The sequence below is a fragment of the Charadrius vociferus genome, unplaced genomic scaffold (genome assembly GCF_000708025.1).
Source record: "Charadrius vociferus isolate BGI_N301 unplaced genomic scaffold, ASM70802v2 scaffold147, whole genome shotgun sequence".
NCBI lineage: Eukaryota > Metazoa > Chordata > Aves > Charadriiformes > Charadriidae > Charadrius > Charadrius vociferus.
The window spans coordinates 8,742,869-8,764,537 of NW_009649570.1; the positions used below are offsets into that span (position 1 = coordinate 8,742,869).

General features: G+C 44.0%; 2 protein-coding genes across 2 annotated transcripts; one reads left to right on the plus strand and one right to left on the minus strand.

The window, feature by feature from the left end:
* The first annotated feature begins 273 nt into the window (after positions 1-273).
* Positions 274-9,230, plus strand: LOC104291063 (shugoshin-like 2). The gene is made up of 8 exons (XM_009890260.1): positions 274-415; positions 1,368-1,543; positions 1,807-1,869; positions 2,477-2,571; positions 4,646-4,914; positions 5,559-7,478; positions 8,680-8,806; positions 9,209-9,230. Exons 1-8 carry the CDS (start codon positions 274-276, stop codon positions 9,228-9,230), a joined length of 2,814 nt encoding a protein of 937 aa, XP_009888562.1.
* Positions 9,231-11,406: 2,176 nt separating this feature from the next.
* On the minus strand, positions 11,407-21,669 carry IDH1 (isocitrate dehydrogenase 1 (NADP+), soluble). Its single transcript, XM_009890214.1, has 8 exons — positions 21,540-21,669; positions 19,600-19,891; positions 17,792-17,897; positions 14,971-15,148; positions 14,379-14,530; positions 13,208-13,348; positions 12,299-12,461; positions 11,407-11,790 (listed from the first exon to the last, which is right to left on the minus strand). Exons 1-8 carry the CDS (start codon positions 21,659-21,661, stop codon positions 11,697-11,699), a joined length of 1,248 nt encoding a protein of 415 aa, XP_009888516.1. The 5' UTR covers positions 21,662-21,669; the 3' UTR covers positions 11,407-11,696.

The following is a 21,669-nucleotide window of genomic DNA, read 5'->3' on the forward strand; positions in this document are numbered from 1 at the left end:
CGTGAGGGAGGCGGCGGAGGGGCTGTAACGGTCCCGGGCGGCCGCCGATGTCCGGGAGCAGGTCGGGGCGAGGTGTGGCGCGGCGCCGTGTGCCTGCCGCCTCCCCTGCGGCCTTATTCCTCTGCGGAGGTCAGCGGGATGGGGTGGGAGGGACGACGACGACGACGAGGCCGCAAGTGAGCTTCTTGGGGGGAGCGTAAGTCTTGGCCGGTAAGTACTTGCTGAGGGGAAGAACACGGATGCTGACCCTGCTCGGTGTTGCTCTCTCCAGCCATGGCATCTTGGGAGGCTTCCGAAGCATCCTTCTTCAGCCTGAGTGGTGTAAGAGAGCGGATGCGGGAGAAGAAAATCGGTGCCTTGAGGACTGCGAAGTTGAATGCCTCGCTTGCATCAAAAATCAAAAAGAAAAACATTAGTGAGTGTATTTTACCTTGCAGCATGTGCAGAGGCTGGCAGCTAATAATTGTGCCGTTGGTTGTGACCGTGGTGGTGGGTGGCTGTCTCTTATGCAGAGCTTGCATTTAACAGCTGCTTCTCCACCTGTGGGTTTCTAGTGAATTCAGTACCCTGCACATGAGTGTCAGCTTCTGCTTGAGGTGCCCAAAGGTGTCTGAGGTATCTGTGAGTGGCAGTTTTAAGGAAGAGCCTTTGGAGCAGCAGCTGGGGGTGTGACAGGCTGCTTGGCAGCAGCATCTCAGATGGCATGAGATAGCTGTGCCTGGGTTATTGAGTCCTCAGGATCCAAACAGCAAAAATAAGAGGTGTGGAAAGTATTCTAGTGTATATGCAATCCTGTGCAGAGGGTAGCCCAACTGTGATTTGTTTTTATGGGGGAAATAATACAACAATACTGCATGGGATAATTTGGACTACCTTGAAAAAGTTAGCTGGTTTTGTTACTTTTATTTATTTGTTTTGAAATTGGGAAACATGGATTTAAATCTGCTCAGGGGCTACTACAGAGGAAAGCAGGTTTTTATCCTCGTTTTGGATGGAGATGAGGACTCAGAGCTATAGGTAAACTTGTTCAAAGCCAGAAGTATATATTTCTAAACTCAGCACCTGAATCATGCCATTGTTCATTAAGAATTGAAGCAGTAGCTTGCTGACTGAGGGTGAACCACTTAACAATGGAGAGCGTGTCTGTCTGAAGTGTTGCGGGTTGTTAAGGAAGCTTTTTCCTGCTGTTCTCTGGAGACTTCTATTGATGGAAGGAATTATACTGCTGACTTTGTGTGTGGGTTATTGAGTTGTGGAGATCTGAGCCTGAGGGAAGCTATTCTGGGAAGAGGGAGAATGATGATGGGAAGAGGCATGGTTGAGAACTTGGATGCTAATTCTGTGTGATATTTCTCTATCACTTACAGACAACTCCTCCACTATTAAAGTCTCCCTAAAGCACAACAATAAAGCACTGGCCCTGGCCCTCAATGCAGAGAAAGCCAATGCACAGCGTCTCACCCAGGAGAAGACCATCTTGCAGAAGGAGGTAGAGCAGTGCCACTTCCAGAACGCTGTGCTGCGGCACAAGCTCTCCTTCCTGGTATGGCACTAACAGTGTTGCTGGCATGGGGAGGGGTGGTGGGCAAGGTATGCAGCGCTAGTGTCCCAACCTTGGGAGGAGAGAGCTGTCACTGATTGTCTATACTCTTGGCATATGAAAAATGTCACCATTCATTTGCATACTTTCTTCCAAGCTGTGTTCTCCCCAGAACATGCCTTGCTCTGGCTACCAGCATCCTTGTTGGAATAGATGTTTTGATTTAATGTCTTCATGTTTTCTCTCTCTTTATTACCTCAACACAGAATAACATCTTGAAAGAATTTGAAAACCTTATGTCTGCAGTTAAGGTGGCCCGTCTCTCTGAGGTAAATCAGGGGAAATGTGAGCACACTGCTCTGGGAAGGGAGCTGTGTTTGTCTCTGTCTTTTGCTTTGTGTTGCCTGCTCTATTCAGTGTTTGACACTTCAGCTGTTTTATTTGCTTGCTTGAATTGTGCTGGCTGCATCCTTGTTTTGAGCTTGGTGTTAACGATTTCTGGGGTAACTGCTCCTGTAGGAAAGGCTACAGTTTTAACCTGCCTTCCTCTGGGTCATTGGCTGTATTGGCCAGTAGGCTCTTCTGCTGTGACAGGTTGTGACTTCTTTTCAATTTCTTTTTTTTAAGTGTTGCCATGGCAACTTGGGATAGCGAATAGGATACTTTCCGTACGATTTGTCTTGTGGGTGGGAAAATATTCCTGCTTCTTAGTCTCAGATTATCTGAACTAGTTTAACTTCATCCTTAAGCCTGTGGAGACAGAATCTTACTGTGCTGCAATTTATTCCATAATTTGCAATTTTAAATGGGAGAGGGTCATTGGCAGTATTTGACATACTTTCCAGGGTGAAACAATGCTGCTGCTGTTTCTGTGCAGGAGACTGCACAGGGGACTGGAAGCACTTTAAACCACCCTTCTATTTCTCTGTTTTCCAGTTTCATACAAGTTCTGCATCCTTACCCAATGGCCACATGAGCAGCATGACTGAAGATAGCTGGGCCAATGGTATTGCAGATGGTCAGCTTGTGAGGTAGGCCTTAAAATGTCAGATATAACCAAGCTTGTCCTGAATTGTCACCTCCATCCCTGGAAAGATGATGGAACAGCTTGTTCTGGGCATCATCTCAAAGCATCTGGAGGAAAAGAAGGCTATCAGAAGTAGTCAATGTGGATTCACCAAAGGAAGTTGTGTCTGACTAATCGGATAGCCTTCTACAATGGCACGACTGGATGGATAGATGAGGGGAGGGCGGTGGATGTTTTTTACTTTGATTTTGGCTAGGCTTTTGACACCGTCTCCCACATCATCCTTGTAGACAAGCTTAGAAAGTGTGGGTTAGATGAATGGACAGTGGGGTGGATTGAAAACTAGCTGACAGGTAGAGCTCAGAGGGTTGTAATCAGTGGCACAGACTCTAGTTGGAGGTCTGTAACAAGTGGTCAGTACTGGGTCCAGTCCTGTTCAATATATTCATCAATGACCTGGATGAAGGGATAGAGTGTACCATCAGCAAGTTTGCTGATGACACAAAACTGGGAGGGGTGGCTGACACACCGGAAGGCTGCGCTGCTATTCAGCGTGACTTGGACAGGCTGGAGAGTTGGGCAGAGAGAAACCTTATGAAATTCAACAAAGGCAAGTGTAGGGTACTGCGCCTGGGGAGGAATAACCCCATGCATCAGTACAGGTTAAGGGCTGGCCTCCTGGAGAGCAGCTCTGTGGAAAGGGACCTGGAGGCCCAAGAAAGCCAATGGCATCCTGGGGTGTATCACGAAGAGAGTGGCAAGCAGGTCAAGGGAGGTTTTCCTTCCACTCTACTCTGCCCTGGTGACGCCTCACGTGGAGTACTGCGTCCAGTTCTGGGCTCTCTGGTTCAAGAAGGGAACTGCTGGAGAGGGTCCAGCAAAGGGCTACAAAGATGATTGGGGACTGGAACATCTTTCTTATGAGGAAAGGCTGAGGGACTTGGGTCTTTTTAGTCTGGAGAAGAGAAGACTGAGGGGGGATCTTATCAATACTTATTAATACTTAAAGGGAGGGTGCCAGGAGGAGGGGACCAGTCTTTTTTCAGTGGTGCCCAGTGGTAGGACAAGAGGTAATGGACACAAACTTGAACATGGGAAGTTCCATCTAAACATGAGGAGGAACCTCTTTACTTTGAGGGTGGCAGAGCACTGGAACAGGCTGCCCAGAGAGGTGGTAGTCTTCCACTCTGGAGACATTCAAAACCCGCCTGGACGCCGTCCTGTACAACCTGCTGTAGGTGAACCTGCTCTGTCTGGGGGGTTTGACTAGATGATCTCCCGAGGTCCCTTCCAACCCCTATCATTCTGTGATTCTGTGCATTTCTGTATGCGAAACTTATGTTTTATGTGTGTGCCCTGTTGTCTGTTTTACGTGAGATGTCTTCTCTAAACCACCGCTGCTTGATGTTTTCCTTTACTCTGTGTCTTTCTGCTGCCACTTCTTGTTTTATTTGTCCTAGTGACAAGTCTATGCATAAACTGGTCCTTCTCCCTGCTTTGTTAGAAAGCACATTGCTTTTAGGTAGCTTTTCCTTTGTAGCTGGACACACTGCAAGATTTCCTTAAGTGAGTGCCTTAGCTGTCTGCTTTGATGTTTGTTACATATAAATGCTTAATAGACATCTGCTTGTATGATGTAAACTTGTGTTTTGGAAAGAAATTTGGAGCAGGATCTCTTAAAATGAATTTGAAGTTCTTTTCTGCTCTGTCTAGTCTCCCCTTTGAACACAGGGGAACCCCTGGGGCTGCTCACACACATACCTCCAAGCAGCTGCGTTGGTGTTCTACAGCAAGGTTATCCTGTGGTTGAAACCTGTGCACTGAAAAGCCTTACTTCCTTGTTGCCTTGGTGTATTTCTCTCCTGTTTCTGTGTCTGCAGTGGTGTGCTTTCCTTATGAGTTGTGCTTGCACAAAAATGGGAAATCTGTCCTGGCTGGGCAGTGTTCATTCTTTAGCACTTGAAGCCTGCGGAAATGTATTTCACCAAACTTTGATGGAGGTGAAAGCTGTAGCTACTCTGCTGGATTCCGTCACAGGTATGGAACATGCTCCATTTGCTGTTATTCCTTCTCACCAGGGCTGCAGGGATGCCAATGAGGGTGCCCATTCCCAAGCTGTGTGATGCAGGACAGCAAGGTGGCAGCTTCACAGCAGTACAGACATCCTCACTAGATCTTCAGAGACCTGCTTCTAATGAGCCCCTGGAAATTGTGCCTGTTGCCTCCAAAGACACTTTGCCACCACAACCTGCTGAGAAGCCTCAGTCCCACTGGGAGGAGAATGAGAAGAAGCCAACTAAAGCAATGGAAGTACAAGAGGCTTTTCTTGATTCTGACATCTTTGGAGGTAAATTTGCATCTTCTGCTTTTCTTCTCGTATGACTTCATGTGTCTGTGTTCAGAAATGAATGAATGCAGTGCCAGTTAGCTCCTAACCATCACTCCAGCAGCTCCTAATTACTGTTAGGAACTGCATGCTTCAGTGATGCTGATATTGCCAGAATTACATGTATCCTAGAATGGTATGTCTTGGTGGGAATATCTGGCATGTTTGCAATAGCTCAAGATCACTCATCAGGCTTTCTGAGTAATAGGCACTGAGCTTAGATAAAATTTTCAGCAACCTCTGAAGGTGCAGAATCTGACTAGATGCACATCTTCTGTTCCTTGTGGGTTTGCCCTGTAAATAGTAACTCATACAGATGCATTCCTAAATATTATGGCTGGTTAAGGGATCTTGCTGTGGGCTGCCTTTCTGTTCTGAGGGGAGCCAGCTGAGCAATCTGTTACACAGTAAGTTTGGGGAGCCCCTGTAGAGGCGAAATCATGCTTTTTCTATGCTCTGGATTTGTGGCAGCATGTGGGGCATGGTTTTTAGTGGTATGGGGAAAAATGGGATTTGCCTGCTGCATTTCTCAGTCTTAGGAATGAATTTTGTCTTTCCAACAGAGGCCTTGTGTACCACCCAACAAAATTCCAACAATTTTCCAGCATTTGCCTGTGAAAGTCACCCTCTTTCATGTGAGGGCAATGAGATGGCAAAACAGTTATTTGATCGTCTCTCACAAGGGCATGTTACTCAGAGGAGAAAACGTTCCACACTGTTTGCAACAAGCACTCCATCTTCTGGTGTGGATATCTTCCCATGTCTCAGTTCCACTCAGGCTGATCGGTGGAGTATCACAAAGGACGGCAGCAGCTCCAGCAAGAGCAACACACAGCCACAGCTGAAATCTCCCAGCTCTCTGGTTTCACCTACTCAAACCACTGTTATTCCTGGTAGAAAATCTTTGGGTAAAGAGATTTTCTGTGATCAGCCACAGGCTAAAGAAACTGGGTGTGGCGTTGAAACAGATCCCAGCTGTATCCAAGTCCCTGAGTTTGTTCCTATAAAGGTTAAAAGCAAAGGTAACTGTAAAACTGGTAAGAAAACAACTGTTAAAAAAGCGAGCACGGAGAAAAAGAAAACAAATGCAATTAGAAACAATGCAGAAAGCAGTCCTGATCTACTTCAAGGTGAAAAGAGTGCTCAAAATGCAAAGAAGCTTCTTCAGCTAAAAGTTGCAACCTGTTCTAGTGAGTCTGAAGTTTCTGAGGTGGGGAAGAAGGCTTGTGTGGGGGCTTTCAACAGGAAGAACAGAGGCTGTGATGTGGAGCAATGTTCCTGCTCTGCTGATGAAGTCCGAGATCTCAGAAAACCACATGTGGTGAATCCAGCACACCTGCACAGTCTTGAAAGTGGTGACTTGCTGCAGCAGGTTAAGAAGGAAGTTAATGTTGTGATCCAAAGCATGGAGAACTTGTCAAAACCCACAGTTCATAGCTTCTCAAGTCACAACATCCCCTCAGGTGATTCCAGTCTACAAGATTCACTTTTGAGGAAAGAGACCTCAAGTGCCCGTGCTTTGCAAGAGGACTCAAGTGTGAACACAAAGAGCATCAGACAGAAAATCAACAGAAAAACTAACATAATTAGGCAAATAGATGACTCTGATGAGGAGAATCTCCCAAACAGCGTGAAAATACCAGAGGCCAAAGCTGAAGAACAGCCTAAAAGAAGGCGGACAAGCAGGAAAAAGACTGTCAGGAAAAGCAGTTGTAGTGATCAGAGAAAGGAAGCTGATGTTTTCGGGCCATGTATAGATGTTCAAGGAATAGCTAAGGAGAGCACAAAGGATTTGCCAGGTAATCTTAAACGTAGCAGGAAAACTTACATTGTCTGTCCCTTGGATCTTGCAGAAAACATGGCATGTGTCCAGACAGATTTTGAAGGGGGTGAAATTGTACCTCCCAGGTCTATTCCTGGTAGCAAACCTAGCAAAATCCCCAGAGTTCAGAGGGCGGTAGCTGCTCAGAGCAGTAGAAAACAGACAGGAGGCCTTCAAGAAAAGGGACAAGCTAAAGTTGACAACAATGTGAATGCTTCAGAAAAAGAGGCTTATCCCAAACCAAAGCCTCAGAGGAAGAGGAACACCTCCAGTCCTCCAGAGACTGATTCCCTGGCCAGACAAAGTGATGGTGCCAAGGTGCTCATTGGCAGTTCAGCAGAACTTGCATCCAAGCAAACTGTCCTGACACACAAGTTTTCCTGCATTACAGATCTGCTGCCTGAGCCAGATGCCTTCCTGGAGGAGCAGATAGCTGAGATATCACTTACAAATAATCTTATGGACACTTCACACAGTCTTGAATCCTCCTCTGTGACTTGTTCTGTAGCTTTGCCTGTCAGCTCCGGGCTTACAGATGTACTGGTTTCCAAGAGCTTAAGTACTGGGGGCAACAGAATGCCAGAGAAATCCTCTGTTTGGCCAGAAAGCTCCGCGATACTGAAAGAAAAAACTGCAGAGGAAATACCTGGGGAAAGAAACCAGGCTGAGTCAAGTTCTCGCAGCACACCATCACAGGAACCTGGTAGGTGGTAGGCTGGGGAGGGAACCTGTATTTGGAGATATGTGCCAAAATCCATGCAATAAATGCTTGTATTTTTCTTCCTCTCCTCTCTTTTTTCAGAGTTAAAGGTCAGTGCCCAGTATACCATTCATACTTCCACTTGTGCTGGCCAGTCATTTCTGTGGCTGTGTTAGCTTCTAATTTATCAGCATTCTTATAAGAATTTCTGGTCACTTCTTCATGTGTAGATATTGGGAAAAGACTAGGAGCATGTGCTGTGAGTCCCATTTTACCACTCTTGCTATCTTCAGGGCGTGCCTGTCAATTTAGAAAATCAATTACTCAACCAGTTGAAAAGTATAATTTGATGCTGACCCTGCCTACTAAAGTCAGCATCATTAGGGCACAGAATATGATGATGGCAGCAGGCTTTTGGTCCAGAATGGTTAGCGCTGCAAGGATTCAGACTTTATACCTCTGGGTGGTATCTTCAGTGGAAATTCTTCAGGAGCTACCTGAATTCTCTTGGTTGTGTGGTGTGGTTTGTGGTTGTTTTTTTTGTTTGTTTGTTTTTTTAAAAGGATTTGGAGGGTGTATCCCTTGGCTGGTAATACAGTAGTTAAGCTGAGCCTTTTTGGGAGCTTACTGATATTGGATACTCTTTACAGAGAGTTGTTTTATGCAGTTTTCCCTTCCTGTAGTTGTTGACAAACAGGCCTGTTATAGCTAGAGTAGGCTGTACTTTGTAAAGAGGGAGAAACTTTGTTCTGCTGCCCTCCCCCTCTTGACCAACTTCACTTTGAAAGTTGCAGTAAACACTGGCAGGATCCCTGTCTTTCTGGAATTCTTGTAGGGTGCTTGGGTTCCATAAGCTTGCTTTTTCCTCCAGGCTGTAAGCTACTGGGCATTAGAACTATCAACTATCATTTTTGTATCATTTTTCTACTACATCAGGGACCAATGATATTAGTGACCTGTGTTTTTTTTCTGGTGAGGAACCTAATTTATTCATGAGCTGACTTTTGAGGAGCAGGTCTGGGATTGTTGGACAAAAAATGGTCTCCTGAGTTTAGAGGGAACATGATTGGATTCACAATTGTGCAGTGTTCAGAGAAACCTGGTAATGCAGCCCTCCTATATTTGGAAGCTGTATTTCTAAGGATATCTGGAAATTATTTGGAAACACTTTGATCAACTCACATGTGAATGTCGTCTTTTGCAGAGATCAGGCCACTACAGGACTTGACTAATGCGAGGACTTTGCCTTCCTCCAGCTTGGAAGAAGTGTCAGGGCGCTCATCCAGGCGGAGACAACATCCAGCCTGCTACGCAGAGCCAAAACTCAACAGGTTGGGCTTTAAACTATTCCTTCCCATGACTGTTCCTGTGCTGCGATCCCTGCTCTGCTCTTGTGTGCTCACTCTCAAGGGCTGCTCTCTCTCTCTCGCTTGTCTTTAAGTTCCTCTTAATGCTTTGTATTTCTGTGACCCTCTTCTTCTACCAGTGTGGTCAAGCCAGAATTCCATATTAGCACAGATGCATGGGCAAGCTTCTGGTAACAAGCTACCAAAGATGTTATTTCCCTCACTGAAAGCCCTAATTTCACTTGCTGCCTTCTGTGATATCTAAAGTTTTATACAACAACTGAGTAATTCTTTCACTTTAATTGGGTTTCAGTGAAGGAAATATGAGGTCTTGAGGAGGGTTCTCCCCTGTAAGCAGGCTATATCTATATTTGCTTTTTCTGGTAGATACAAGTACCTAAACAAGTAGCTGCATCTTTTCCCTAAGAAACTGTAAAGTTAGTATATCCAACAGCTACTGTAAAGAACCATTTAACTCCTAAAATGATGACTTAGTATTATGCAATAGCATAACAATGTGTTTTCCCTGAAAAGTGTCACAGTTTGAACTTTCTGTGAGGAGTTAGTTGTACTGAGTCAGAAGGTACTCTGTACTGGTACAGCTGTTCCTGTACTGAACAAGGAACAAACTGTACCACTCAGTCATCTTGTAGTGCAAGCATTTCAGTAAAGTCAAACTTTAGAGACTGAAATCATACACGTATTCAAGAAATACCTTGATGGTTCAACCTAACCCTTTTGGTTATGCAGCAAACTGAGGCAGGGCGACCCATTTACAAACATGGACTTCTTCCACTCCTCTCTCTGCAAAAGCAAAAAGAAGAAAGCTGCCAAAGCCAAAGAAAAGATCAAGAAGATCAAAGAAGAAAAAGAATGGCTTCCTGAAGGAAGTCCCAGTGCCAAGGCAGGCAAGCTAATAACAATGGGAAGAGACATGGAGCCAGAAGTAAAATAGTGGTTGAACTCCCCAAGCTCCTAGGGGCTTGTGCATCTTTGCTAGAATATCTCTAATATTTTGCATAGCTTATTTTTTATTTTAATTTTGAAGTCTAAATAAAGTCTTCTATGTGAACAGTATAAAAGCTTTGTGACATTTATTCCATGCCCTCCCCCTCTCTGTCTTTAAATGCTGGGGTCTTTGTCTACAAAGTCTTTGTGCACAAGTGCTGGTGGCTACACTGTTAAGTCAAACAAACAAAAAGTGTAAGATTTAAAAATGCCCCTTATATTTTTTCAGTTTCCTGAAAGGCAGTAAGCTTTCTCTGGTATTCTGTAACTCTGGAAGCTGGGTAGGAGCTAGTAAATAACAGGGAATTTGTCAGAGCTGCTGCTGTAGTGTGACCTGATTGACTGTGGCACAGTAATTTGAACTACTGATGTCAGAAGCTGGGCAGGAACATAGATCTCCAGATGTTCCCAATGCTTATTTCTGTTGCTTCTCTGGGTCAGACTTTTTCCAGCTGCATCTACATGCTTGTGCTAATAAGAGACTACTGTGTTTAGCCATATTGAAGGCATAGCGACAGCTGCTAGCAGTTGCAGAGCTGCATTTCAAACACACGCTTATCCCAAAACAAATGCTAATACCAGCTGATCTAGCCTAATGTTGGATTTCTACCCTAACTAACATACATAGCTAGTCAGCTGCAGGGTGAGAGCTTCTCTCACATACAGTCTTTGTTAAGTGGTGATATCTCAGTTTGAGCTGCTATGTCCCAAAATACAGTTTCAATGGAAGTGGTACCTTCAAGTTTAGTTCTTGTGCACTACCTGATGCTTACCACCACACTACAGATGACATTTTGCCACGGGGCAGAACAAACTAAAAAAATCTACTGTAAGAAGGGAGAGATTATTTTGTGTTTATATCACATTCCAACAGTCTGTTCCAGCATGTCCTGGACTGTGCTGAAAGGTACTGGAGTCTCTGGGGCAGAATCTCCCCGTATCTGCTAATCACACAAAGGAAGGAGAACTCAAATAATGTTAGTTGGCTTTTATTTCAGTCTGAACTAAAATATTCTTTTAAAAAAACCCAAACACAAAATTATGGATGGAATAGTTTTTCACAATCATCACCTGACTTGCTGTATCACATAACAGGAAGGGTAAGTAAGAGCCCAGACAACTGGAGAAAAGTTTTGCACCTTTATGAACTGCAGGGTGGGGGAAGAGGTAACAGTTCCTATGCTTCACATCCAGTTGGGAGGAGTATAACTAAATGCATGACCTGCATTTAGACACTGCAGCATGGCTTTATTAGGCTCTTAGCCTATAGGGCTTATTTCCAGCATTTACTAAGTGCTTCTTCTCAAATGCTACAGTCCTCACTGTAGCAATGGGACCAAATCCCTTAGTATCAGGATACCAGGCTCTAGTTGGCATTAAAAGATAAATTAAGTAAGAGAGGGGCTGCAGTAGAGCTGGCATAGCCCTGTGAGCTCACTTATAGTTAGTGGACAGTACTGGAAAGATGAGGACGGTTCTGATTTCTAAGGTCTGTTGGACAGTAAGTCACCACTGGTTGGACCAGAGCTGTGACACAGACTGGCTTTCAGTCTGAGAGGAAGAGAGAAAAGAAACGCAGATCATAAAGTCATGGGGAGAAACCTCAGGTCTGCTGTGAATGACTTTAGGAATCCAGACCCACATTGAGCTTGAATACTATCACATTCAGCTGCTTAGCAAAAGTAAGGCCTAGCCCAGCAGCTCAAGGGGTTTAAGAAAACATGATCTTTTAAACATTTTAAAAAGTATACACGTTCAATTTTTGTCGAGTATTTGAAATGATACACAACAGTGTGATACAGTGCCACTTACACTCTGGTGTAAGTGGGAGACACTTTGTTAGTGGAACTTGAGTAGAACCCAGGCCTTAAAGTTTGGGCAGAGAGGCCAGCTTCCCCTTCAAGTTTTCAGCAAGCTTGTCCATGAACTCAAAGGTGTTCAGGTAGTCAGAGCGTGTGACACTGAGGGGTGGAAACAAAACAAGACAGACATTAGTTGTAAAGCCACTCAAATGCTCAAAAGCAGGGGAAGACTGTTCAAAGAACTCGAAGTCTTGCCTCTAAAACCAACAGAATTATCTTACTCATCAGGCTGATGTTTTTGCCAAAAGGCTGCAGAGAAGAGGTAGCCAGGTGGTATTTTGCATTGAAGTAGGTCTCCGTCCTAATAAATGGACAGGGCAGGATCCGGCCAATGTGGCCAGCCTGTCGTAAGAGAAATCTTTGCAGTTCCTTCTCTATTTCTTTTCCCATGCACTTGGTACAATAGCAGAGCAACCTAGACTAAGCTACCTGGGGCAAAGAGGGTCTCATCTTCTGTTTGCACAGCACTGGGTACAGATGACCCCTGTTCTGTGACCAGACTCCAGCAGTTCTTCACTATACTAAAATAACGTTCCAGCAAATGCTATTCAGAAACACCAAATAAAACAGCCTTCTTCAAGCACAGCTGATTACTTCATACACTTACTTAGGTAGGCCTTTGATACAGGCAGCAAGGTCCTTTGTCATGAAGCCAGATTCGATGGTCTCAATGCAGACTTCTTCCAGAGCAACCGCGAAGTTCTTGAGGCTAGTGTTGTTGTCCAGCTTAGCTCTGTGAGCCAGTCCTCTTGTCCACGCGAAGATGGAGGCTGAAAGAGAACACTAGGTTACTCTGTCCTAGAACTCCCTGGACGTTGCTCTAAACTGTCATGTGGAACAGTAATTATTTTTTGATATTAATAAAACTGAAAACAGACAGAACATTTATTTTCATTTAGATATCCTTTGCATTTTCTAAAGAAAAGCAAACCCTAGAAAGTACTCACTGCCTCCACCAATCTCTGTGCATGCCATTTTGTCTTATTTTGTTCCTGCCCAAGTCAGAAAGAATGACCAGCAGTAGGACTCTGTGGTCACACAGAAAGTTGTCCTTATGATAGACGGGTGCAGTCTTCCTCCTGGTATTACATTACACTCTAGTCCCTGTGCAATCATAGAGGATTCTTTCCCTCATTTCCCATTCTAGGTGCAATTACACTTTAAGTATGTACATGGTTTGGAGCGTGGCTGGGTCTTTTGGAGTATCAGGAAGGGGAGTAAAATAAAAAACCAACCAACCTAAACCTTAAGGCCATTGTGGCTATAAACCCATTGTTTGCTGAACAGTGAGAGCATGTCTCAGGCTAGATTAGGTCTAGCTTATTGCTCATACTCACTCCATCCCAGCTTGTTTTTGCTCCAGGCTGCAGCTGTCTCCATGGAAGAAAAATGCATTATGAACTACCAGTTTCACCACTCAGTGGTGCAATTCTCTGCAGAAAGGATGCAGATGTTCTTGCTCAAACCTGTTCTTTCAAGTGTAGAGATCACTAAAGGGCAGTGAAAAGCAGCTCACCAATGGGGTTAGTGGAGGTTTCTTGGCCTTTCTGGTGCATGCGGTAGTGACGAGTAACTGTGCCGTGAGCAGCTTCTGCTTCAACAGTCTTTCCATCAGGACAGATCAGCACACTGGTCATCATCCCCAGAGAGCCATAGCCTACAGAATACACAGTTTAAAAAGTTCAGCGTCTCCTTTGGACAGCCCCCTTAAATTCCCCTTTGTCCCCATATTCTACAGTCCCCCTACATCCTCCCAGCCTTGATGTGAGAATACTCCTGAACAGCAGTGCTGCTGCTGCAACTAACTGGCTAGTCCTGACACATCAAATTAACAGCTTGTCTGAACAGAAAGTGCTGTTGAACCATGAGATATAGATACGCAGACATTCTGCACCATTTCAAGAAAATTAATATTCTCACCTCACTTGCTGGACAGATTTTTACTGAAAAGGTGCAGCATGAGAACAAAGAATCCTAAATAAGCAGTGTTGGGCTGCCAATTGCGATCTTCCCACAGGGTGATAGGAAACAAACCTACTTCGTATCAAGAGCATCTGCTTTAGCAAAACTGGACATTCACATCACTTCTAACACTTTCAGAGATCTGTGTCTTTGAAAGCTTCTTTGTTCAGTACTCCAACACCCATCCTTGTTCTGTGGGAGGCAGTTTACTGGCTTTACTTTAGAAAGAGCTTATTTTATGTAATAAAATAAGCCATACATCTTGCCCTTTGTGTTTCTGCATCCATATTTGTTTTGGCACCGGGCATCTTGGTTATATAGGATTTTGATCAAGTCTGTAAAGTTTAACCTATCAATCTCTGTCTTTACACCCGACAGGTAGCTTTAGGTCTTGAAGAGCACCTGCCAGTATGTGCACCACCAGTCAGCTTAACTCAAGCTGTCCGTGACAGAATCCCAGCTGCCTGGCTACCTTCCATCAGAACAGAAAGCCTATCAGTTATTATGTAAAGAAGTACAACTATGCAGTCTTCAGTCGATGGATTTTCTTGTAAAAGTGAAATCAGAAATTCTTTGCCTGCCAGGTATGTCCATGACCGGCCCCAGGTTTGAAATGTAAGTTCTGAGACCCAGCACCACCTCAAGACATGACATAAGATATGGCACAAGGTCACATGACACTGCTACTAAGTCTACTTCAGTGTAGCGCAGAAAACATCTCATACCTTGTGCAACAGAGTCAGACTGCACATCCCCATCATAGTTCTTGCAGGCCCAGACAAAGCCTCCTTCAGATTTCAGGGCCTGAGCAACCATGTCATCAATGAGCCTATGCTCATACCAGATTTTTTTGGCTTCAAACTGGGACTTGTATTCTCTGCAAAACAAAAACCAGAACACCTTGGCACATACATAAAAACAGGGATTGCATAATTTGTGCAAGTAATTGTGCATACTGAGGTGCACAGAGATAAGAGAGAGAAAAAAAAAATTTGCATCCACTTCACTCTTTTTTTCCCTCGCTTGCTTTGTTAGGACATTGCAAAGCTGCTTCAGAATCACAGAGGAGCCCACAGAGAAGCTGTGACTCTTTGTTAGGAGACATGAACACCACAGCCACATTTAGCAGAGCCTTAAACGTTGAGTACTGTGTCCTGCAGGACAAGAGACTGCGACAGGGAAACTGCACATACACCCCAAAGTGCTGCTGAGTGTCTGAAAATGCTGAATTAACTGTAGCAGCTCATGAGGATGGACAGGATGTTTCTGCTGCAGACTTATGCGTTGCAGTAGGAAGTATGCAACTATCCTAGTTACCTGTCATAGATCTCTTGGAAGATGTCTTTAAAACGGCCATCGTATCGTTTCAGGATGGTGTTCTTGGTACTCATGTAGAGGGGCCAGCCTTTAGACAGTGCCATTTGGAAGGAACTATGTGCAAAATCCTTGATAGACTGGTCAAGATTGTACATTCCCATGGCTACACCACCACAGCCTGTTAGTGGAGGAAAAACAGATAGGAATTGACTAGATTTAGTTTTGGTTAAGGATGTGACAGTCTCCCCATAGCATACTGTGGCAGGCAGACTGCCGTTATCCCCAGATGCCTTGATATAGCTCTCAATTTAAGGCTGGTTCTTTCAGGAGAAGATTTGCTTTGCACTATCAGCTCAAAGCTTCAGCAGCCCTGTGATGGATGGACAGGAAGGTGGTTTTGTTTTACAGCTACGTACATCTTAATACTGTGATCTAATACCTCTAAGAAGTTCCTTCCTAATCCAGCCTAAGCAGCAAAACTGTGACAGGAATGAGCATGCTTGAACTCCTACTAGCCAGATAAATAATAGAGTATTTTTCTATCAAAGCAGCAGGCAGCAGTTTGGAGCAGGGCTCTCAGTCAAAGCTAGAAATGGGTTTGCTCTCATCTTAAGTGCCTTGTACCTTCAGGCTTTGACTGCACTGCAGAACCGACTCCAGCAGTTAGCTGCTTTGCCTAGCTCAGGTAAACAAGTCCTCACATGAATTCCTGCATCTTTTCAGCACATGTGTTTGGCCTACCCTGCAGGTTTGTGTCATCTGCTCAGGCTAACTTCCAGCAGATTGTGGGAAGACCATGTCAGTCATCTGAGTGCAAGGGGAAGTCCTGAGAAGGCTCTGAGGAACTACCAACACTCACACGACTTAGACTATGTAATACAGATGTGTTAGCAGCCAGAATGGAAGTGCCTTAAACTTACAGCCCAGCTCACCTGGGGCAACGCAGCATTCAGATCATGGGAGAGGCTGATTGTGGGTGAAAGTAGGGTATAGGGCTTCATGAAAAATTCTGTCATCTTCAGAGCACAGCTCTTTGTGTTTCTCATGAAAAGTAGATACCATGTACTTAATTTTAAGCCCTGCAGTACCACCACCTCTCTAGTTTGTTGCACAGTACTTTTATTAGGGATCTTTGCTCTGGAAACACACCAGTTTTGGAGGTTTTTGTTGTGGTTTTTTTTTTAATGTATTTTTTATTTTTGAAAGTACCCTTTCCTAATATCCATTTGTCCCTACCTCCACATGCTTGTTATTATATGTACATGCATGCAGAATGAAGAGGGGAAGCCAAAGGATGTTTATCTGCTTGCCAAGACAGCAAGGTCATTTAAAGTTGATACTGGCAGGGAATGAAATTCCTGTTGTTACCAGTGAAAATAATACACATTGTCCCCCTGCCTCCCTTAGTGAGTCAAGGACAGAACAGGATTTGATCAGCTACAGAGACTGTGTCCTATGGAGCCATGATTTCATAGTTGCTGGATGACAGATACTAAGTTTTATTCAAATACGTATTTGCACATAGGTAAGAAAAACCTCTTGTTGCAATCATACAATCCTACTGCACACTAAAATCTTGATTCAGTGTCAAGGTTGAACATATGAGTATAACAATATGACAAGCTTTCCTTATGCATTGCAAAGATATACTGGCACAACAGTTATGTCGGGAGGGGAGTTGCCCCAGAGCAACAGCAGTAATCTGCCATCTTTGCACTTCCTTGCTTTCTGCTTGCTGATGCAATGCAGAGCAGTGAATCAGACTGGCATGTAACTGCCAGATGTCTCCAACACAGGCTCACCAGTCACCAACCAAATGAAAACAGATTAGGACTGGCAGCAAAGCACGTGAACTCCAGATGAAAGGCTGTACAACAAGAGATAACAGAGATTTAGGCTTCTGTGACCAAGAACGCCAGAGTAATCAAGTATTACAAAAGAGCTGTCATACGGCAGTCTTGGTACCTGTTTGCCATGCCAACTGCATAAAAACTAGGATTCTGTGGTTTACATGGATGTATTAGGTCTTTGTAGCTAGAAAAAAAAATTGCACACTCACATACATAAGTCACCATAAGGATTCAAATCCTGAACCCTTTGATCACTGATAGGCAAGAGAGATGACTTTAGGGGCAAGATTCAGGAAGACATCACAAGAGAAACACCCTGGGTTCCAGTAACATGTGTGTAATTGTTTTCATGCAGCAAAGCCCAGCAATATCAGGACTTCTCTTCCTAAGCCTAGCAATGTCTACAACCAGCACAGCAATATTGTTAGTAGGGACACCAATACCTTTGGGACTGCATCTGTTAAAACAGAGTCTACAGAGTCAGCAGCATCCTTGTCAAATCTCCTTTCCACTTTGCACAGTAAGTGTAAATTTTCATTTCTATTGAAAAACAGATTGCTTAATAAAGAAGGGCACAAACAGCAAATGTATATAAAGCCCAGTAAGACAAACTAAAACCAGAAAGAAATATACCCAAATTGTTCTCACATATATCTCCCCTTAGGTCAAGCCCTGTTTAGATAGAAAGTTTCCCTCTGAGCAAAAAAACACACACACTGTTGCCAGAATCATCATACAAGGAGCATGACATGTGGCCAGTCTGGTATGATTGTGTGTTTGATATGCCTTTTTGATCTCAGGAAGATTTCAAGTAACTTTCAGTATTTCCCAGATAAATGAAGGCAGCCCAGACCTTCTTCCCCTGTCTACCTCAAAGTCATATTTTGCCATCAAACAAATTTATCTAATTCTTCAAGATTGAATTGAACCAAAAATATCAGTTTTAATCACAACTTAGGGATAATACTTACTTTCAAAGTTATGGACCAGATATGTGACTGGTTTGCCTCCATCTGCTGGAGTGTAGGTCATCTCTACTTTTCCAGGTCCAGGTACCACAAAATCAGTTGCTCTGTACTGGTTAAAAAAAAAAAAAAAAAATCGTCATGGCTTTTTTTTTTTAATCAGGAGGACCAAACCATAAAAGTCAACTTGCATTTGGGAAGGTAGGGTGCAGAAAAGCATAAAGAGTTGTACCAAAAAACCCCATTGAACAGGTTCTGTTTACTCAGCCATGTGGTCATCAGATTATTTTACTAGATATTAGAAAGACAAGTGGTCAAGAGTCTGCCTCTTTCAGAAGAGATCTGCCTCTTTAAGGGAAAAAGCTTATAGATTCTTGGGCCCCATCAGTTGGCAGAGTATATATTTTTGCAGAGGCACTGAAGTTTTAAAGTGCAAAATATTCAGTGTTGCCTGTGAGTAGAAAGGCTCCTCTCCCTGCCTCAAAAAAAAAGCCGTTCATATCACACCTACTGATCTCATGAATAAGGGGGATCATACAGCACCTTAACAAAAGCCATTATTTCTATCCATCATACAACAACTGAAAGGCCAATTTGTAGTAAGAATTCTTTGAATTCTGTAAATGGGTATACATTTTGCTCCTCTGAGCTACATAGATTCAAAAGAAGAGCCAACATGTACTTCAAGTTTAAATAGTGTCTCACCTTCCCAACTGTCCTGAACAGTACTATTAGAAGTTACATTTCCTTGAAATTCATCATCCTCTTCCACGTAGTTTCCCTCCTATTGAGCAAATCGGTTCCCTGAGTTGTTCTGAAGTTACAAAAGTATCTTGCTCATATGTCCTTTACATGTTCTTGTATTATTTCTTTCACCTTAATCTCATACTTTGGCAGGGTTTCAATCCTCCCCTTTAATCCACTGTTTCCTATTATTATTTTGACCTTCTCAATTATTCAGTACTGTTAAGGATGTCGAACTCCATTCTTCTCTAGTGTTAGGGCTCTGCAATTATTTTCCTCTTGGAACTTTATTCTTTTACCTTCCCACTCCAGCTAACCTTATGATTTGCCCTCAGTTTGTGGGTTTACCCATCTATTTAAGCCTTCTAGAAGACTTTCCTTTTGTCATGTTTGGCTGCTTTACAATGTATCATTACCCATGGAGAACAGTATGGCTGATTCTTGTCCTCTGGGCTGCCCAAAGGCCACTACACTGAGTGCCATGCCAGAGCTTTCCATGGTCTTGTACTACCTCTGTCAGGAGAGCTCTGCAGGAGTGCTGTGCAAGTAAGTTTAAGAAGCAAATCACAGTTTAAAAAAATAAAGAAAACAAAACCATACCCACACACATAAGGCCACTTTGCCCACTTCTTTAAAAAAAAAAAAGAAACAACAAAAACACAACAAACCACTCAGATCCACTTTTGCTGCAAGCAACATTTGCCACCAAAAAGTCATTCTGAGAAGCAAGAAGATGGGCAATATAAAGGATATTTTCTAAAGACATTCTGCAGAGGTGAAGAAAAATAACTTAGAGGAGGTATACCCTGTGTTTAGGTACAGACCTACCTAATCCAAGCACAGACCCCTGAATGCTGTTTACATAGCTACACTGTCTAAGGAACAGAGGCATGAACCACGCTCTCCCACACTTCAGCAGGTGCTGTATAAAGTGTTAGCAAGGACCCACTCCCAGGTGGAGTGCAAGGAATAAAGCAGCAGCACAGCGATGTCTAAGTCTTTGTAGCTCTATACCAGTCAGGAGTAAGCTTGTTCAGATAAAAAGAGGGGTAAGCACTGAAGTGACTCACTTGATCTCCATAAGCGTGACGGCCAATGACAATGGGTTTCACCCATCCAGACACAAGCCGGGGAATGTTCTTGCAGATAATAGCCTCCCTGAAGACAGTGCCACCTAGGATGTTTCTAATTGTCCCATTGGGAGACTTCCACATCTGCTTCAACTTGAACTCCTCCACTCTTTTCTCATCAGGAGTGATGGTCGCACACTTTATGCCAACGTTGTATTTCTTTATGGCTTCAGCAGCTTCCACAGTTACTTTATCATTTGTAGCATCACGATGCTCAATACCCAGGTCATAGCTGTAACAAACCCACAAAGGCGTTCAGAACTTCCCAGGACATTTGTTCGTGTCCAACAGGAAAGAAACCAGACCCTATATGTGTCTGTGAGTGTAGTTCCAGCACTCTGCCGTAACTTAAGTTATCCCTCTTCCAGTGCAAATGCAACTGGAGTAGAAGAAAACATAGGCTCATACACTGATAATTCTGCTGCTGGTAGGAGGCTGGAGAAAGGACAGCTTCAGTTTATGGCTGAGGCCCTCTGCCAACATGGACGTGGCCAGTATCTCCTCTGCCTTCCCTTCTGAGCTTCCTGGCAATGGAAGGTTTCAGTCTGGGATTCTAACAGTATGGAGCAGCACAATCCCCAGACGAATACAGGCCTTTATTTCCAACCTCTTGTGCTGAGGGTTATGGCTTCCTTCATATACTGAGTATATGAAGCTACACTAGGCTTCAAATCAAAAACTGCTTTGACAATGGACCCACAATCCTGCTCTGCCAGCAAAACTCCCAATATTCCCCTCAAACAGTCAGAGGAAGCATGTTTCCCACACTCACTGTTTTAATAGCTTTTGAAGAACAACGGGTGCCCAGTGTGGGACAGCCCTGAAGCATAGCCAGCTGTACATGAATCTAACCATTGTGCTGCCTCAGCCAGGGGTCTGCTTTCCCTCCTCCCACCCCTCTTTGAAAAGGGATGTTCTCAAGACTGTGTGCATGTATTATGCTGCTGGTTCCTGTTTGCTTAGTTCTCAACACCAGCAAGCAGAAAGCCTGATGTAGGTGGCATACAAATGACTCCAGGAGCAGGGGAAGAGGTCAGACTTGTGGGTTTAATAATGGCAGCTACTGTTGAAGGCCTCCATCCACATGTCTGGAAGCAATGCAGTTGGATACTTCTCTAATAATTATAGCTCAGTGACTAGAAAAGGAAGAGATTATTTGTTCTGCTTGACCAGACGCTGTAGATAACATGTCCCTTTTGCCATACCAGCTGCTACTATTTGTTTTTTCCAGAAGGGAGAGTAAGAGCACAGCCTAGGCTTGAGCAGCAGTTAGCTCACACTGCCAGTAGCAGAGCTCAAGCTCACAGACATCAGGGCACGCTCTGTGCCCTACAACCACCCTTTTGCCCTAGGGGTAGATCTTCAAACAGATGGCAAGAAGCCATAAACCTGCTCAGAGTCCACAGATGCCAGGCTTCAAGTCAGGGAGTGGCTCAAACACCCCATGTTTCTAATTGTTAAGGCTGCAGGAAGCCATGAAGACTGCTCAGGTGCTGGAAAGCCAAGACAGAGGAGATAAAAATGCAGACCATGCCTGTGAGAGACCTTCTTAGAGGCACAGTACAGGAAAAAGCTAACTCACAATTAAACATTTACCGCTTATTGCGGTGAGGACCCCCAGAAGGGCTGCCAACAGACTTTGACAAAATACCTTCGCCACGAGCCCATGTTTTCCAGAGTACTTAGTGAGGTTGGCCCTTCGGTAAGTTGACCAGGGAAGTCTGCTGGGAACTTTACCAGTATAAAAAGGACTAGTTAGCCTCTCTGCACTAGTGCAGGAGGAGCTATAAGGCTCTCAGTGCTAAGTGAAACATTATCAATGCCTAATAACACATGCAAATTGCAGTACAAAGTGGCTGTGTGTCATAAAGAGCCATTACCTGTGCAAATCCAGATCTACATAAGGAAAAATCAGCTTTTCTTTAATCAGTTCCCAGATGACCCGTGTCATTTCATCTCCTTGCATCTCCACAACAGAGCCTCCATGGATTTTTTTAGACATCTTGAGCT

Excerpts from the sequence above, each read along its gene's own strand:
- LOC104291063 (XM_009890260.1), top strand. The coding sequence starts at position 274 with ATGGCATCTTGGGAGGCTTCCGAAGCATCCTTCTTCAGCCTGAGTGGT. Across the intron at positions 416-1,367 it reads AATCAAAAAGAAAAACATTA|ACAACTCCTCCACTATTAAA; the intron begins GTGAGTGTATTT and ends TATCACTTACAG. Across the intron at positions 2,572-4,645 it reads GCAGATGGTCAGCTTGTGAG|GGCTGCAGGGATGCCAATGA; the intron begins GTAGGCCTTAAA and ends CCTTCTCACCAG.
- IDH1 (XM_009890214.1), bottom strand. The coding sequence starts at position 21,661 with ATGTCTAAAAAAATCCATGGAGGCTCTGTTGTGGAGATGCAAGGAGAT. Across the intron at positions 19,892-21,539 it reads GTAGATCTGGATTTGCACAG|CTATGACCTGGGTATTGAGC; the intron begins GTAATGGCTCTT and ends GGTTTGTTACAG. Across the intron at positions 17,898-19,599 it reads GTCACGCTTATGGAGATCAA|TACAGAGCAACTGATTTTGT; the intron begins GTGAGTCACTTC and ends TTTTTTAACCAG.